The following is a 17,398-nucleotide window of genomic DNA, read 5'->3' as shown; positions in this document are numbered from 1 at the left end:
GGGTTTAGGGTGCTTACATTTTAAGATCCTTTATATACCCATTTGACATACTTTTGGAGATTCAGGTTTGTTGTGTCAGCGGCACACTCATTTGCAATTATATAGACAAGGTGCATAATTTCTTATTTTGTAGTTTCCATTGCAACTTGTGTGTGCTCACGTATGGGGGAACCATTATGAAATAAGATGTGGCTGAGAAGTGGCGTTTCACTGAAACTTTACTTTTTGAAAAGGTTACAACACTAATACACAACTTACACTACACATTGTACATTTCAGAGAAAGGTTAACAAAATGTGAAGTTTAAGCATTTCAACGTTCTGAAATGAACACTAGATTCATGGGAGGAGGAAAAATAAAAAATTACAGGTAAAAAAAAAGTAAAGATAAATTAAAAACAAAAGCGAACTCTTTTAAGTCCGCTGGTGGTAAAGGCAGAGCACATGCCACTGTCGTTTATGAAAGTGTCTTTGGTCCATGTTTTAGGTCTTGCACTTTAGTATCTGCTTCTGCCACCTCCTCTATCAGATCTGCTTCCGCCTCTGCCACCACCACGGGGCACACCCCGACTTGAGCTGCTGTATGAATCACGTGGAGGTGGATAGCCTCTATCAATTGACGGTGGCATGCCACGATCCTGTCTGCCAACTCTGTCACGTCCACTTGAGTAGATATCATTTCTGCTGCTTGAGTAACTGTCTCTGCCTCCATATCCATCCCGGCTGCTGCTGTAATCATCATAGCGACTGCTTCCACCATATGATGGAGGGGGCCCTCTTGCAGGTGGGGCACTACGTGAGTTACCTGCAGGGTCAATGGTCAGGCAACAGGGCAATACTATAAGTTACATATCACATTGCAATTTGCAGCTTATTTATGTTTGCTTGTATTTTAGTAGTTTTGGTACTGACTGTCTTGTTCAGAAAATTCTATTGAACAGGATTGAATTAGAATTCTATAACCTACAAGGTTGAATAAAGTAAAGGCACACTTAAAATCATCTTGTTTGGGTACAGATCTCCAGAGCAGCAGCTTAGATTGCAGATTCTGCCACATGATATCCATGGATTTGTATTTGCTTCACTTTTTTTTAATCTTGCTGTAGGGGTTAGCATTCCATGTATGGGAGTGTATAATTTGTCTGCCCCGAAATAGACTAGTATTTCTTTGTTTTTAGTTTTATCTTCAGCATGGGGAAAATATGTAGCCTGAAAAACAGAGCAATTTGCAAAATAAAACCTTACCGTAAGGCTCATACGAGTCCCTGTATGAACCACCACTAGGATGATCCGAATAGTCTCTATCACGGCTGCCATATCCATCACGATCACTAGATAAAATAAAAAATGATTTTTACAGTGTCTAACAGTTGAGAACAGAAGTATGAATATTCATACATACAAAGACATACCCATAGCCTCTGGAGCCATAGTCATCACGAGAACTTGAGTGGCCATAGTCCCGGTAGGCATAATCTCTTGGAGGTGGTGCATAATCTCTTGAGTCCCTGGAACTGCCATAATCCCTGCCAGAGTAACTGAACAGCAAGATTCATCAGCTGATATGCAAGATATAATCAATTACCAGCACAAGTAATCAAAAACTTGAAAAAAAACTACCTGTCGTATCTGTCTTTTCCACCATAGCCATCATCTCTTGGTGACAAGTACACATCTCTTCGAGATGGCATAGGTTCTCTGCGAGGGGGTCCTCCATATCCATCCCTTTCACGTGATAGGGGAGCTGCAGACAGAACAAATACTCCGTAAAGTAAGAAAAGGTGAACATTCCTATAAAAGTGCACCTAACCATTTGGAAAAGTTTATGAACTAATCTAATACAAATTTCTTAGTTCAGGTGTCCATAGATTAAGAATCCATGCACCAAGTGTGTGATGCCAGGCTTTAGCAAGATGGCACAGGCGAGAGCAATACGTCTGTGCTTACAGCACTCACTGTGGCTTCCATGTCTACAGTACAGTGGAATGCCTACAGGGATTCCAGACTGCTATAGACACCTGAACTTTTAGTGGACATTTTGCAATTAAAAGGGGAAATATAATGTATGACAAAGATATGGCATTTTAGAATAGTTTAACAAATTTCAGAAGTTGTATAGTAGAGTTGTTGCATCACCAAATTTTTTATTCGGTTTCGATACCATGAAAAAGTACTGCGATACTCGATACCACGCGAAAAAAAATTAACCAAAAAAGCCACGTGCATTCCGCATTTTTTAAAATGGCGAATCGCGCAGTTTTTAATTTTTTTCTGTTCTGGCATTCACCATCTAGATTTTTTTTTTATATATATATTTTAATAGTTTGGACTTTTCTGACATGGTGATATAATATATAAATAAACATTACATATGTGAAATTAGGAAAAGGGGGTGATTTATACTTTATATTTTGGTGGGGGTTTTTTTTTTTTTCCACACTTTATTTAATCACTATTTCCCCCCCCCCTTAGGGGCTAGAACCTGGGATCTTTCATCCCTTGTCCTATTCAGCCTGATAGAGCTCTATCAGGGTGAATAGGACTTCACACTGTCCCTGCTGCTCTGTGCTTTGTGCACACAGCATCAGGGATGTTACCATGGCAACCAGGGCTTCTGTAGCATCCTTGCTGCCATGGTAACTGGTCGGAGCCCCAGGCTTACACAGCTGGGGCTCTGATCAGAAGCTGCCACTGCACCACCAATGAGGGGGAGGGGAAAGGTCCCCCTCTGGCCACTGCCACCAATTTTAATACTGGGGGGGAGGGTTTGAGAGGGGCTGGCGCACTGTGCCACCAATGATTTTAATGAGATGGGGGGGTTGAGGGGGGGCACACTGCACCACCAATGATAATTACCCCTTTATACAGGAGGCAGGTACTGGCAGATCAGCGGCAGTTTACCCCTTAGGTGCTGCACCTGAGGGGTTAACTGCCGCTGATCGCAGCTCCCTGTCAGGGGCAGGGTGTCGGCAATGAGATTCTGTATGTGTTAAAGACTGACTACTTTATATGGGACTCCAGACTCTCACTATTAGGCTACACAGAGCGGCGCCCAGCGATGTCTCAGCACTCACCATTAGTCCTGGGCGCCGCTCTGTTTGCCCACAGTGCCCCATTACTGTCTCCTCTCCTGCTCCACATGCTGCTGATTACTATCGGAGCGATGGGCAGAGACATCAGCTTCACTAGTGGGCGTTCCTTCTCCCTGGCTGTAGCACTGTCCAATCGCAGCACAGGGAGAAGGAACACCCACTAGTTAAGCTGATGTCTCCTCCCATCGCTCCAATAGTAATCAGCAGCATGTGGAGCAGGAGAGGAGACAGTAATGGGGCACTGTGGGCAAACAGAGCGGGGCCCAGGACTAATGGTGAGTGCTGAGACATCGCTGGGCACCGCTCTGTGTGGGAATAGTCCTATCATTGGTGGCGCAGTGCGCCTGCACCTCCTCCACCCCTCTTCTCATTGGTGGCAGCTGCAGCAGCACAGGGGGGGGGGGGGGGGGGGGGGGGGGGGAGACAGCTTCCTTCTCCCTGTGCTGCTGAGAGAACATGAGCGCGCCGATAGCAGCTCATGTTCAGAGATACTAGGCTGCGCAGAAGCGCAGCCCAGTATCAAAAAAAACTGAAATCCTGGTATCGTATCGATACCGGGACAAAAGTATCGATTGGGTATCGAAATTTCGATACCTGCAACAACCCTACTCTATAGTAATGCAATACCAATATAGAGCAAAGAAAAATAGAATTACCTCTTCCACCCATGCCACTGCTGCGAATAGGGCCAGATGGTGCAGACCTCTTTGGAGGTGGACCTCCACTTCTGGGTGGTGGCCCTCTTTTTAGTGACATCTGTCCCCGCGATGAACCACCTACACAAAATAGAAATTCTCATTATCTCTGCAAGCAACCTAGCCATTTTGAAGCATGCCCCATAAAGAATACAACTCACTCAGCTTAAAAGGTGTCCGTTCTCCAGCCTTGGAGTCATCAACCCCGGGGTCCTAACCTATGCCACTTGTGTGACTGGCTGCAGCAATCATAGGTCTAAGCCGCTTCCTGATCCTACAGGGACCAGAAGTGGCCAAGTATGGAGCAGCAGGACTGCTGGTAAGCAAGTGGTAGTTTGTTAAAAGGGTTTTCTGCACAGTAAAGACCATGATGTCAAAACCCCCAAAACCTTAGTGGAATTATGGGTTTCTCTCAATTGGTTTCCTGGGATTTTGTATACAGATTATCTATCCAGGATAGATCCTTAGTATCTGATCAGTGGGGGGGGGGTCCGACACCTGGGATCCCCACCAGTCAGCTGTTTTAAGGCGACAGCAGTGTTCCTGTGAGCACCGCTGCCCTCAACTCACCAAGCACAGCACCGTACATTGTATAGCGACTGCTTACTATTGCAGCTCAGCCTCTTTCACTCAAATGGGGCCAAGCTACTCCTAGGCCATGTGATACCACTTGGCCAGGGAATAAGCAGAAAGGCTGCAGCGCTACTGCGACCACCACTGCCTTTTCAAAAAGAGGACTGGCAGGGGTACTTTGTGTCAGACCCCCACCTATTAGTAAAAAGATCAAAGAACACCCCTTTAAAGGGCAGAGGCTATGATCCAAGGGGTTATTTCCAAGGCTGAACAACCCATTTAACATGAACAGGTCAGGTAGCTCAGGCCAATGCTTCACTCAGAAGTTCTTGTAGCAATGTCTAGGATTAGAGCACTACATAATGTAGCCACTTTGTGTCCGGTATTGCATATTACTAATGCAGTCAACAGAATTAGGATGAAATATACAAGTGTGGAATGCTGTTTATAACCTCAGTTGTACAAGGGGGAAGCATTATCAGTGATTTAATGCATTGTTTTTTTAGCTCAGTATACACATTGCAGCACACCATTACACATGCAGACAATAGAACTAGGGATTTGGGATTATTCTGGACTAAAGTGGTACTATACATGAAAAATGGAAGCTCTTTGTGCACATTTTTGACACGTCCATCTACTGGCATCAATGTGGCTTCTGCAGATTGGTAGTATGTGCTCAATCTAGAGGAGGGTGCTACCCTCCAAACATACTATACAGAAAATTTTGACTAGCACCTATCACTTTGGGATGTGCTAGTCTAAATTGTCTTGTCACTGACAGCTGTAATCAAGAGCTGCTGCGAGCATAGAAAGGTTTAAATTAAGTGACAAGTCTTACTGAATCTTTTCCCACAAAACTACAATCCGCTGAGCTTCTGCTCTGTAACATGCTGCTTTCAGATTGCACTGCATTGAGGCGACAGGTCCTTTAGTGTATTGTTAGTTTTACCTCCTCTTGATCCTCTAAGACCTCTGGGTGGTCCTCGTTTAGGTGGAGGTGGTCCTCTCCTACTGTCTGCTCCAAAAGAAGGCTTAATGGCTTGTTCAACTTTGATTGGCTTTCCATCCAAAGCCTGAAAATTAGAAATTGGTGCAAATGCTGACTTTCACTTCCAAGTACCGAACAAACCGCAAGACAATAAACCACACTAAGGACATTTGAGGTCGTGGTGCATCTACATTAACACCAACTCTAGGTGTCAGCTGAAAATTTGGGAAATATGAATTGCAGACACTTGCATTTGCCAGTGTCGTTTTTTTCAACTAGCATGTGTTGCTTCTATGGCTTAGAGAAGTCTAAGCAACAGCAATTCTTCAGGTCCCAGTCAGCCAGCAGACCAGTGCTGAACAGAGGGAAGGCATTCATTTTTAAATGCCGCATATCAACTCCTTTAAGGGGGGGGTTGGAACAATACAGGAAAAAGGGTCATTGCATAGAGCGTAAAGACCACATAAGGCTTTGTTCACACCAGCGTTCAGCCTTTCCGTTCTCCTATAACGGAGCAGGAGAACGGAAAGGCTGAACGCTGGTGTGAACGAAGCCTTACTTAAAGGGTGTGTCAGCAGGTCATGGATATCTTCATCTGACAGGCTGCCTCAGGTAAAATCATCTGCTAGCTAGGGGTGCTGGGATCAGAACCAACACCGATCAGCTGATTACAGCGGACTAAAGGATCACCTCTAGAGATAACCCCTCCATATCAGGCACACAGAAGGAATTTATCCAGTAGTCTGTTAGGTTAAACAGATTCATACAGCAACATGTAGAGCACAGGTAGAAGGCTTCAGTCAAGCGAGACACCCAGGCCTGTCAGTCAACTGGCAGGGGAAGCTTTCAGGAACAGGGAACTTTTGTTGAGGGTACAAGATGATTAGTATGAACAGATCTGTCGTCATTTCTAATTTAACAATTTGGAAGCTTGATCCAAGGTTAGCCCACCAATCAGCCCATTGCATTGGCTTGTGCAGATTCTGACACCTGTTTTAATAGATCCATGTGTAACAATTCTGGAGCATCTATTCTTATAGCTCTATGTTGTGCCGTTCCTTTATCATTTCTACTAGAAGTTATGAAAGGTATAGAGGGGTTTTAACCAGTTGGGCGTCCCTGCACAGTCTATCCAGTCAGTGTTGTCATTGTCAGACTGCAGGTACATTACCCTCTAGCCACAGGATAGTGGAGAATACAGTGTGCCAGATTATTGGGTTTTCAGTACTAATAGTCATCATACCTTTCCGTTCAATTCCCTTGCTGCATCCTTGGCATCTGCAGGGCTCTCAAATGTGACAAAGGCAAAACCTCTGGACTTGTTTGTTTCACGATCTTTCATCAGAAGAACTGGCAGAGAAAGCTCCATTTAGTATGGTTTTCAAAAAAACACAAAATCATTTATACATCTTAGATACAGAGACGCTCAGAACTTCTTAGAGGACAAGAGGCTTTATCAGCTCAATACTTTGATCAATGCCAAAAATTCATCACAGCTTTCTCATTTTCTTGGATGTGGCTCTTGAGACCAGCACTTACCTTCAACAATGCGCCCATATTTCCCAAATATGGTTTCCAATGCCTTCTCTGTGGTCTCGGTGTTCAAACCACCGATGAAGAGTTTACCGGGGCGATCCGCCTCAAACATTTTCCAATCTAAAATATGATACAAGACCATAAGCTTAACCGATTTCCATAAAACATGATAAATAGATGTCATCACACTTGGAGATACACCGGGTATGGAACTTTCAATACCCAATCAATACTTTTGAACCCAGATCAATCCTATACCAAGATTTACCATTTTCTTGAGTGTCTAGTCCTGGGAATGTAAACCTCTTCACATGGGGTCATGTGCAATTCTGCATTTCTCAGTAGTATTGTGCCACTTAGGGGAGGTCACTAATGTAAACGTGGGGGAGCAAATGAGCACCTACAACTTATGTACACCACTGGCCCTAGCCAAAATGGAGGTTGAAGCTGGAAAAACTAAAGTGGAATTGCAAATTAAGGAATTTTGCGGCCCATATGCTGGATCCACACATGGACACCGCTCAATCATTGTATAGGAGACAGCTGAGTAAGCACATGCCCAGCTGTTCCCATAACTCAGAATTAAGTGGAGAGGGCTGAGCTCACATACCCCACCATTCACTCTCTGTGTTAACGTATCCAGTCACCAGGGTGCATTGGGGGGGGGGGGGGGGGGGGGGTCACCTGTTCTGCACACAGAAGGGTTCCAGAGGAGAGATGAAAATCCTTAAAAGGGGTTATCCAATGTGCATGGCAGTTTATGTTAGAAATGTGTCCACGGGTTGTAGAGCCTCCATTAAACATGCAGCTTGTTTATAAAAGTATGTAAAAAGTTTAATGTAAAAAACTGCACTTGCAGCCGCGTCCAGCCCTCCATGCGCTAGTAAGTAATGCAGGAGGCCGATGCCAGTGACGGCACAGCGCCCGCAGGGGCAGTTATCAGACACTGTTTTATGCAGCAGGAAATTGACCCTGAGCACCACCGTGACCTCCCTATAACAGCCAACCTGCACCTGGAGGTCTCAGCACAAGGTGGGGGTGTCAGGACTCAGACACCAGCCGATGGGAAATTGAGGAACCATCATGATAGGTCATCAGTATCAATTCTCATATAATCCCTTTAAACCTTTTACATACATTAGTTCAATGTTTGAATGTTAAGTCCTATATGTTAGACTAGGTTGTGCACATTTTATTCCCCCTCCCCCCTTGCCACAAGATGGACGACAACTGCCGCAATCAGACCTAGAGGCCCCAACCTGCTCCTCCTAATGAAGCAGATCAAACATGTGCCCCGCTGCTCCATTCTCTAGGGGACTGTAAGACAGTGAAGTGCCCAGCAGTCCCATAGACAATCAAGTGTCAGTGTATGTGCCTTAGGGAGTTTCATTTTTCCAATGTGATTTTCATATGACTTTGCTTATGCCCCAGTCTCAGTGATGCAAAAGATATGCCAAATTTCAAGATTGGATAATATTTAGGGGTTGCACACATTGATCACGTATTACTACTCTCGCTCCTGTACCTAGGTTGGTCTAGAAACAACTTCAGTTTTTCCCAGGGGCTCTGCATCAAGCAAGGTGGACGGCAAAGGCAATATATGCACATAAAATTGTCCTTCACTAAGCAGTTAAATAAATATTCCTCAATGAGAATAGAAAGGAATGAAACGGGTCGCGCATTTTGACAGCCTCATGTTCATTTTTTGCACAAGGCAATTGTGAGTCTGGCCTCCAAAGAATGATTTGGATATGCTACAGCTTCTGAGCACTTACCCAGATGCAGACCTCAAAAAAGGGCTCTCACAGTTGCTAAGAGACCCTGCCAAACAAGCGTAGCATTGGCTTTTTTGGACTAACGTATTACTCAGGCTGTTAAGGAAAATATGACTAAAAATTTAGAAACATGTTTGATAAAAAAAATGGCTGCACAACTTTTTAATTCAAAACTAAAGTGGTATTATACCTACTATAAATGGAAAAATGAAAGCTCTTAGTGCATATTTTGATCAAACTTGTCAGGCCCATCTACCAGGCATCAAAATGTGCGCCAAGAGCTTTCATTTTTCCATTTATAGTAGGTATAATACCACTTTAATGTAGAATTATCCCCATTTATCAGCTCCATTGTTTGAATGTGTAAAGTTGTGCAGCCATTTTTTTTATATCAACCATGTTTGCTTGATGGATAGACACCTGTGACTAGGTACATGTATTAGCTAGTGTGATAGATATATGAGCTATGTGCTAGTCTCACTTTCTTACAGTAAAGATTTAGAAACCAAACCTACAAAGAAAGAGGAAATTAAATGATTAGAGGGTAAAAACCTAGGTTTTTGAAGGAAAAAGACCTGAGCCATTTCGTTCCTAATAAAACAAAGATGTTCTTTGAGTTTGGGATGTGACAATACCGCAGTGATTCTCCAAGAAGCCACGTGAACGCCGGTGGTCAGTGATACCACAGAAAGAGGAACCAAACGAATCGGTCAGGGAACAAAAACTATTCTTGTTGAGGGTAGTAGTACTGCATCAAAGAAAAGTTGTCACCATGCTAATAGAAGGAATTGCATTGTTCAAAGTTGAATATAACACGTTTGCCTATCATACTACCTATTAATATTTTGTGATTTATAGTTTTCCCAATAAAAGTAATTAACATTGAAAAATCTTTTTTCCTACTTCCACAAACCTGATCAAAGCGTGCAACCTCTAAATATTACCCAGTCTTCTTGAAATTTGACATGTATATCTTTTACATCACAGACTCATTACAAAATGAAACACCCTAATGTGCCTGCTCTGGACTGAGAAACAGGACCCCGTCACATGCGAGACCATAGTGCTGCAGACCCAAGAAACCAGGACAGTTCTACCGTAGCAAGCAATGCCCGGGGGTCTGACCCAAAAGTGCACAACCCCTTTAAGGGGTGCCCTACAAATAAGCACATCAGCTTGACCGTGCAGACCACCATCCATAGATGTAACTTATACTACCAGGGGGTCCAAAAGGCACTGATTACTCTCCCCAAGCCAATAAAAACAAAAGCACCAAAAATGTATGGCAGAAAAGAAAACCCCACGTGTTCTTTCCACAGGGCAGAGATAAGCAGCTGCCATATTTGCCCAGGGACTTATGGAGGAGGCAGAATGTTACTACCACACAGGACACACCATTGCCTAAAATGGTGCAGTGACTATGGGGCACATGCTCACCATGTGTACGTGAAAGGTTGGGGTTAACACTAAGGGTAGGACACATGACTCGATTTACTATACATCAGGGGGTGCACAACATTTCCTGGTTGGGGGCCACATTGCTAGACTAAACCAATGACGAGGGCCGAAGTTCAATTTTTTTAAAAAAAAGGCGTATTAACTTAAATATTGAACACATTATATACCAGTAATGTCTAGTTACACTTCTAGGACTCCCATCTAATGGGAGAAATACATGTGAGCAGCCACAAGACAGATGTCTGTTACAAGATGGCTGGGGGGCCGCACTGAACGGCATCAAGGGACGCATGTGGCCCCAGCCTAGACATTGGGAGCCACGGACATAGCAGCCTCCCGTCTAATAGGTCTACACCCAGCTGCAAAATGGCGGCGCCGAGCTCAAGGCAACACTACTCAGAGCGGCTACTGCTGCCCGGGCGGCGGGAACAGGCCCAAAGGCGGAGCGTAGTCACCACAAGAAAATGGCGCCGGAGCAAAGATGGCCGCCACGAGTCAGCACCGCCGCCACAACCAAGACCCCGCATACCTGCAGCAGAGGAGACAAGGGCCAATACAAATCCTCACTAACGCTCTAATTAGCGATACCCCGGGGCTCACAGGACGAAGCGGGGCGTCTAAAATGGTCACCACGCTTCCTCACAAAATGGCGGCTCGCAAGCTCACGTCCGCACTCCTGCCCCGGCGAGGGCTGCTGCTGCTGCCGCCGCCACCACCTCCCCCGACTCGAGACCTGCAGACACGCTCCGTGCATACCCATAAAAAAACAAAACCAACAGCGCTACACTAGGCCGCAGCCGGCCACTTACCAACGAGATAGTCTCCCTCACGCCGCTCCGCAAACCAAATGAGCGCGGACAAAAGAGCGTGAGCGCTTTAAATAGGTATGACGTCACCACGGCAAAACGAGGCTCCAGTGCCCGGATGTTCGGGGAGTCGAATGGAAGAAGGTCACGTAGTAGAGTCACGTGATTGGCGTTCAGCGCCTCGATTGGTTGGCGCTGCCTAGAGGAAGAATACGACGGGGAGGGGCCTGAGGACCGCAAGTGATTGGCGGATGCAGTCGCGCCTTACTGGCCTTGTTACGCTGGGCAATTGCTTACATAGCAAATCCTCCACACACCATGTTATTACTGGAGAGTCTCATTCCCTGTAATTATACAATCAGGGCTGCAGGAAGGTTTTAATTTCGTGCTGTATCCCTAAGGATATAGTTATATGTCCAGGTTTTTGATGCAGTAGAGATGAGGTAGTGTCAGTCAATATCTGACAGTGTGGATATGTATTATCCAACAGACCATGGCCCTTTTAGACTGAGGTGGATCACTGGGTGTGATATTGTGGGTTATCGATGTGAGGGTTTTCCCAAAATAAAAATGTGTAAAATGTGACCCGTGATCGATAGAGCCACCTCTGAGGTCCTACCAACCCCTGATCGATAGAGCCACCTCTGAGGTCCTACCAACCCGTGATCAATAGAGCCACCTCTGAGGTCCTACCAACCCCTGATCGATAGGCCTCAGAGGTGGCTCCACCAGCAATTGTGGGGTTGTAGCTACTTGGAATCCGGGTATATGGCACCATCATCAAGCTCAACGGAGGAGCAGAATGTTTGCATGACAGTGGCTCAGTGTCCTCCATCTCCCACATCCCAGGATCTTCTCCACTCTGAGTCTGGGTTTGTCTGATGCTGTTGGGGTGTCAGTCTCTAAGAAGGGGTGCATCTTTCCCAGCAAAAAATACTGGCCAAGTTTACATGGGGGAAAAAAAGGGGGTGCAGGTTTACCTCTGAGGGTCTTCATACTTTGAGTTTTTCTTCAACACAGCATAATGCCCCCTTAGTGTGCCCCCCACACAGGATAATGCCCCCTTAGTGTGCCCCCCACACAGGATAATGCCGCCTTAGTGTGCCCCCCACACAGGATAATGCCGCCTTAGTGTGCCCCCCACACAGGATAATGCCGCCTTAGTGTGCCCCCCACACAGGATAATGCCGCCTTAGTGTGCCCCCCCCCCCCCTCCCACAGTCTAATGCCTCCTTATGCGCCCCCGCAAAGTATGGATTGTAGGATATAAGCTCCCCTTCACTTCTTTACTATGTGGAGCATCAGAGCATTTCCTTGCTCCCCTTGCATCACGCAGGGCAAGGGGAGCATCGGAGCAAGGAAATGCTCCACTCGTAAGTGGTAAAGGAGTGAAGGGGAGCTTATACCCGCGTTCAGTCCTGAACCTGGACAACCCTTTTAAGTGCTCCCACATGCAGTATACTGACCCCATTATGTGCCCCTAGTACAGGGGTAGGCAACCTCCGGCACTCCAGCTGTTGTGAAACTACAACTCCCAGCATGCATACTTGCTCTGCTCTTCTAAGAACTCGCACAGAAATGAATGGAGCATGCTGAGAATTGTAGTTTTGCAACAGCTGGAGTGCCGAAGGTTGCTGATCCCTGCCCTAGTAAATACTCACCCAGCCTATGTTCCCATGACATTGGGGGTCATTTATTAAGGGACTTCAGTTGGAAAAATAGTCGCATGTCTCCTTTTAAACGGGCCGTATAAAATATTTAGTTGCAGTCTCGGCAAAGGCTACTTTCACACGTGTGGATAATTCCGGTATTGAGATCCAGCAGTGGATCTCAATACCAGAATTAAACAGATCCGTTTAGATTTTGTACACCAGGATGCATCCGTTCCAATAGGATGTTGTTGTGTGAAATCAAAACGGATCCATCACTAAATAGGTTGAAAGTCAATGGGTGACGGATTCGTTATTTCAGCTCCTAAAAAAACGGATCCGTCACAATTGACTTACATTGTTTTCAGTGTCTGTTTTTTTTCCCCCGTTTTTACAACCAGTCACAAAACGGAATGCTGCTGGCACGGAAGACATTCTGATGCATCCTGAACGGATAATCTCTTTCCATTCAGAATGCATGAAGACTAAACTAAAAAGTTTTTTTTCCGGTATTGAGATCCCCTGCCGGAACTTAATACCGGAAAACAACAATGCAAGTGTGAAAGTTGCCTGACATTTACATCTGGAAACAGGCATAAATGTTGGCAAAAAACTACACAAGCCAGGGGCTGACTTAGTTTTTTCACCAGGCACAAATACTGCCTCAGATGCGCCTAATTTATGGCGAGGCGCACACCTTATCATAAATTAGAGGAATCTTAGGGCAAAACTAAGACCGCAGAAAAAGCCTGTCTTAGTAAATGTGCCCCATTGAATACAATGATGGAGCAGCTCCCTGCTCCACCATTCATCCTGGGCTAGTGGTTTGGAGCAGGCTGGTGCAACAAAGTGATATCATTGCACCTAACCTCCAAATACATTTTGCTCCTGTCTGTCTAGTTGTTAAGCAGAGCAGGCACCATGATATAACTGCATCACTCCTGTCTGCGCTAAGACATTGGTTGTATGGTAAATGGTAGAACAGGGAGCTGATGGCTCCGTGCTTCACCATTATATTCAACTGCATCTGCCTCCTCGGAGCAAGGGGGTCCTGGGGGACTACATGAATCAGACAAACAGAAGCGAGTTGAATGCGAGGAACTCACAGCATGTGTCAGTGTGATGTCCCGTCCTGACCTCCCTCCTCTGACAGGATTGCACAGCATTATACTGATTTATAAGCTGCAGCAAGCTCTATTTTGTGCGTTTTTCACGCAACGCAGGCCCCATAGAAGTGAATGGGGCTGCGTGAAAATCGCAAGCAAGTGCGGATGCGGTGCGATTTTCACGCACGGTTGCTAGGAGACGATCGGGATGGGGACCCGATCTTTATTATTTTCCCTTATAACATGGTTATAAGGGAAAATAATAGCATTCTGAATACAGAATGCATAGTACAATAGCGCTGGAGGGGTTAACTCACCTTAATCCACTTGCTCGCGCAGCCGGCATCTCTTCTGTGCTGTGTACAGGAAAAGGACCTGTGGTGATGTCACTCCGGTCATCACATGGTCCATCACATGACCCTTTTACCATAGTGATGGATCATGTGATGGACCATGTGATGACCGGAGTGACATCACCACAGGTCCTTTTCCTGTACACAGCACAGAAGAGAAGCAAGGCTGCGTGATCAAGTGGATTAAGGTTTGTTAAAAAAAATATATATATATTTTTAACCCCTATGCATTGTACTATGCATTCTGTATTCAGAATCCTATTATTTTCCCTTATAACCATGTTATAAGGGAAAATAATACAATCTACAGAACACCGATCCCAAGCCCGAACTTCTGTGAAGAAGTTCAGGTTTGGGTACCAAACATGCCGATTTTTCTCACGCGCGTGCAAAACGCATTACAATGTTTTGCACTCGCGCGGAAAAATCGCACATGTTCCCGCAACGCACCCGCACCTTTTCCCGCAACACCCGTGTGAAAGAGGCATAATAGGCCTGAAATCTACTGAATCACACTGACAGCATTATGTATACTAACAGTATAAAGCCAGTATATACCTACCATTATAGCTTAGGCTACTTTCAAACTCGCGCTGAGCAACAGCCTGCCGGATCCTTACTAACGCTAGCCCATGTGTGCCTCTGGAAGTTCACTACGGCCCCATTAACTATAATGGGGACGGGCAGGCGATGCGGCCGCAGCACGGCACACATGCCGAGAGGTTGAGTGCTATAAACTTGCAGTGTGTGTCTGTGTGAGGTCCCGTCCTCGCCTCCCCTCCTCTGACAGGATTGCACAGCATTATACTGATTAGTAATGCTGTAGGACCCCGAGAGTCTTGAATTCTATTCTATTACACTGACAGCATTATGTCAGTGTACTTCAGCAGATTTCAGGACTCTCAGGGTCACACAGCATTATGAATCCCTATAGGGGCTCATGCACATGATGTGGACCCATTCAATTCAATGTCCGCATCCGTATGTCTGTTCTGTGGCATCTGCAAAAATATAGAACATGTCCTTTTCTCGTCCGTATTACGGGCAAGGATAAGACAGTTCTATAGAAGTCAGGACATTCCATTCCGGAAAATGCGGACCACACATGGCTGGTATCCATATTTGGCGGATCGACAATTTGCAGACCACAAAACAGGCAACGGTCGTGTGCATGAGCCCTAATTTTTTGTGATCATGTCAGAGGAGCGGAGGTCAGAACAGGACATCACACTGATACATGCTGAGAGTTTTTCGTTTTTCACATTCAACTCGCTTGTGTGTGTCTGACCTTAGGGTAACTGCACACAATGCAGAAAATCTGCATCAAAACAGCACAAAAAAACCCCATATAAGGCTTCTTTCACATTAACATTAGGATTGTCTGGTAGGTTGTTCCAGCAGGGGAACAGCCTGCTGGATCCGTACTAACCGGAAGTCGGCTCCGGCCCCATTCACTGTAATGGGGACAGGTCGGAGATGCAGCCGTAGCACGACAAACATGCTGAGAGCTGGCCGGACAAAAACCGCATTGTTTTTCTCCATTTTTCTCACTTGATCACGGCATCTAAAAGCTTAATGATGCCGGGCGCGGGCGCGTTTGATACAGGATGTCGGGCGCATGCGCAGTGCGGCGAAAGTAAGACGGCGCGTAGTACGCGCGGCAGCCGGGACCGCGCTCCTGCCGCCCTTTACTGCGCATGCGGCCGTTGAGCGCGGTCCCGGAATCGGATTTCGGCTGTCAGTCACAGAGGCAGGGGGCGGGGAGAGGGCCATGTAAGACGCCGAGGCCGCTGCCCCCGTGACTTCAAGCCTGACTTGAAGCACGGGGCAGCAGCTGAATATAACATCGATTTCTGACTGAGCATACATGCTGCAAAACTAACAAAAAGTGCATCAGGAAACGACTATACAGCACTATAAGGTACTGTAAACAGCTTAATAGGCGATTTTTGGGTGACAGGTTCCCTTTAAATAGAATAGGTCACAGCAGTCACATGTCACTTAGGTGGTAGAGCACAGCAGTCTAAGGGATTTCTGATAGAAGATGCAGATTAAGTCCGGATGCGTTGCGAATGTGTTCGGTGGAAAAATGTGCGATTTTGCAAGCAAGGACATTACGTTTTTGTATGCGATCGTGTTCAGTTGTTCAATGCGATTTAATGTGTTTTTCACGCGCGTGATAAAAAACTGAAGGTATACAAACAACATCTCTTCACAACCATCTGTGAAAAACGCATCGCATCCACACTTGCTTGCGGATGCGATGCGATTGTCACGCAGCCCCATTCACTTCTATGGGGCCAGCATTGCGTGAAAATCGCAGAATATAGAACATGCTGCGATTTTCACTCAGACTTTCACAAGTGATGCGTGAAAACCAACACTCATGTACACAGCCCTATTGAAATGAATGGGTCCGGATTCCGTGCGGGCGCAATGCGTTCGCATCACGAATTGCACCTGCGCGGAATACTCGCTCGTGTGAAAGGGGGCTTACATCCTGATGATTAGTGGTGTACGTGGTGTTTAAATAGGGTCGCCAAAGAAAGAACCTCCCCTAACCAATTACGCAACAGAGTGTACTAGTCACCGCATCGCTGAAGAGAAACAAGTCTTCTGGTAACGTGACCGGAAGATGGTGATGCGTTCCACATGGGTGCCTCCTGTGTTCCGCATATGCAGCGATGCGTTCCACCTACTCCGATCACGTGACTGTGCAGTGTGCTCTCCCATATGCCGGGCCCCTCAGAATGATTCTACTTACCTGGCTCCCCGCGCCGCTCCTGCTCCCCACACGGCTGCAGCTGCTTCTTTTCGTGCGGGGATGAAAACATCCGGTGGTGGTGGGGGTATCAGCCAATGGTAGGTGGTGACGTGGACTAGCCTGTCGCGGGTGACACTAGGGAGGCTCGTCCCCGTCACCGCCTGCCATTGGCTGCAGATTTTAAAATCCGCACAGAAGTAAAAAGCAAAGTGTACATGAGATTTGTCAAATCTCATTCACTTTGCTGGTACTGTATTACACTGGCATTTCTACATAAAAATCAGTGCGAAAAAACTGCACCGAATTTGCGTTGCCCTCAGGTACCGTGAAGAAACACCACAGGATATTACAGAACCAGCAAAGTGTATGAGATTACACTACTCTCACGTACACTTTGTTTCTGTGCAGAAATTGATCTGCATTGCGGATTTACAAAAAAATTGTGTGTCCATTATGTTTGCGGTTTTAGCTGCGGATTTTATCCTTTTCAATAGAAGACTAAGGCCTCTTTCACACAGGCGTTGCGGGAAAAGGTGCGGGTGCGTTGTGGGAACATGCACGTTTTTTCCGCGCGAGTGCAAAACATTGTAATGCGTTTTGC

The 17,398-nt window shown here is 46.0% G+C and overlaps 1 protein-coding gene and 1 non-coding gene across 2 annotated transcripts; both read right to left on the bottom strand.

Annotated features, from left to right (window-relative positions):
• Positions 1–200: 200 nt before the first annotated feature.
• LOC122946459 (RNA-binding motif protein, X chromosome) lies at positions 201–11,050 on the bottom strand. Its single transcript, XM_044306116.1, has 9 exons — positions 10,929–11,050; positions 6,890–7,006; positions 6,594–6,700; positions 5,312–5,435; positions 3,748–3,867; positions 1,620–1,743; positions 1,412–1,537; positions 1,245–1,330; positions 201–804 (listed from the first exon to the last, which is right to left on the bottom strand). The coding sequence occupies exons 2-9, from the start codon at positions 6,996–6,998 to the stop codon at positions 497–499; spliced, it is 1,104 nt and encodes a 367-aa protein (XP_044162051.1). The 5' UTR covers positions 6,999–7,006; positions 10,929–11,050; the 3' UTR covers positions 201–496.
• On the bottom strand, positions 6,773–6,847 carry LOC122919987. The gene has a single exon (XR_006386865.1). It is a non-coding gene; the product is annotated as a small nucleolar RNA SNORD61 (small nucleolar RNA).
• Positions 11,051–17,398: the final 6,348 nt, after the last annotated feature.

This window comes from Bufo gargarizans, chromosome 9 (assembly GCF_014858855.1).
Source record: "Bufo gargarizans isolate SCDJY-AF-19 chromosome 9, ASM1485885v1, whole genome shotgun sequence".
NCBI classification, from domain to species: domain Eukaryota; kingdom Metazoa; phylum Chordata; class Amphibia; order Anura; family Bufonidae; genus Bufo; species Bufo gargarizans.
Note: the sequence above shows the minus strand (reverse complement) of the source record. Positions and strands in the feature narration are given on the sequence as shown.

What these genes read in the sequence shown, in the direction of transcription:
- LOC122946459 (XM_044306116.1), bottom strand. Translation starts at nt 6,998, where the DNA reads ATGTTTGAGGCGGATCGCCCCGGTAAACTCTTCATCGGTGGTTTGAAC. An exon ending in CAGTGGCATGGGTGGAAGAG is followed by an intron (nt 1,744 to 3,747) that starts GTAATTCTATTT and finishes TTCTGTCTGCAG; the next exon opens with CTCCCCTATCACGTGAAAGG. An exon ending in TATGGCTCCAGAGGCTATGG is followed by an intron (nt 1,331 to 1,411) that starts GTATGTCTTTGT and finishes TATTTTATCTAG; the next exon opens with TGATCGTGATGGATATGGCA.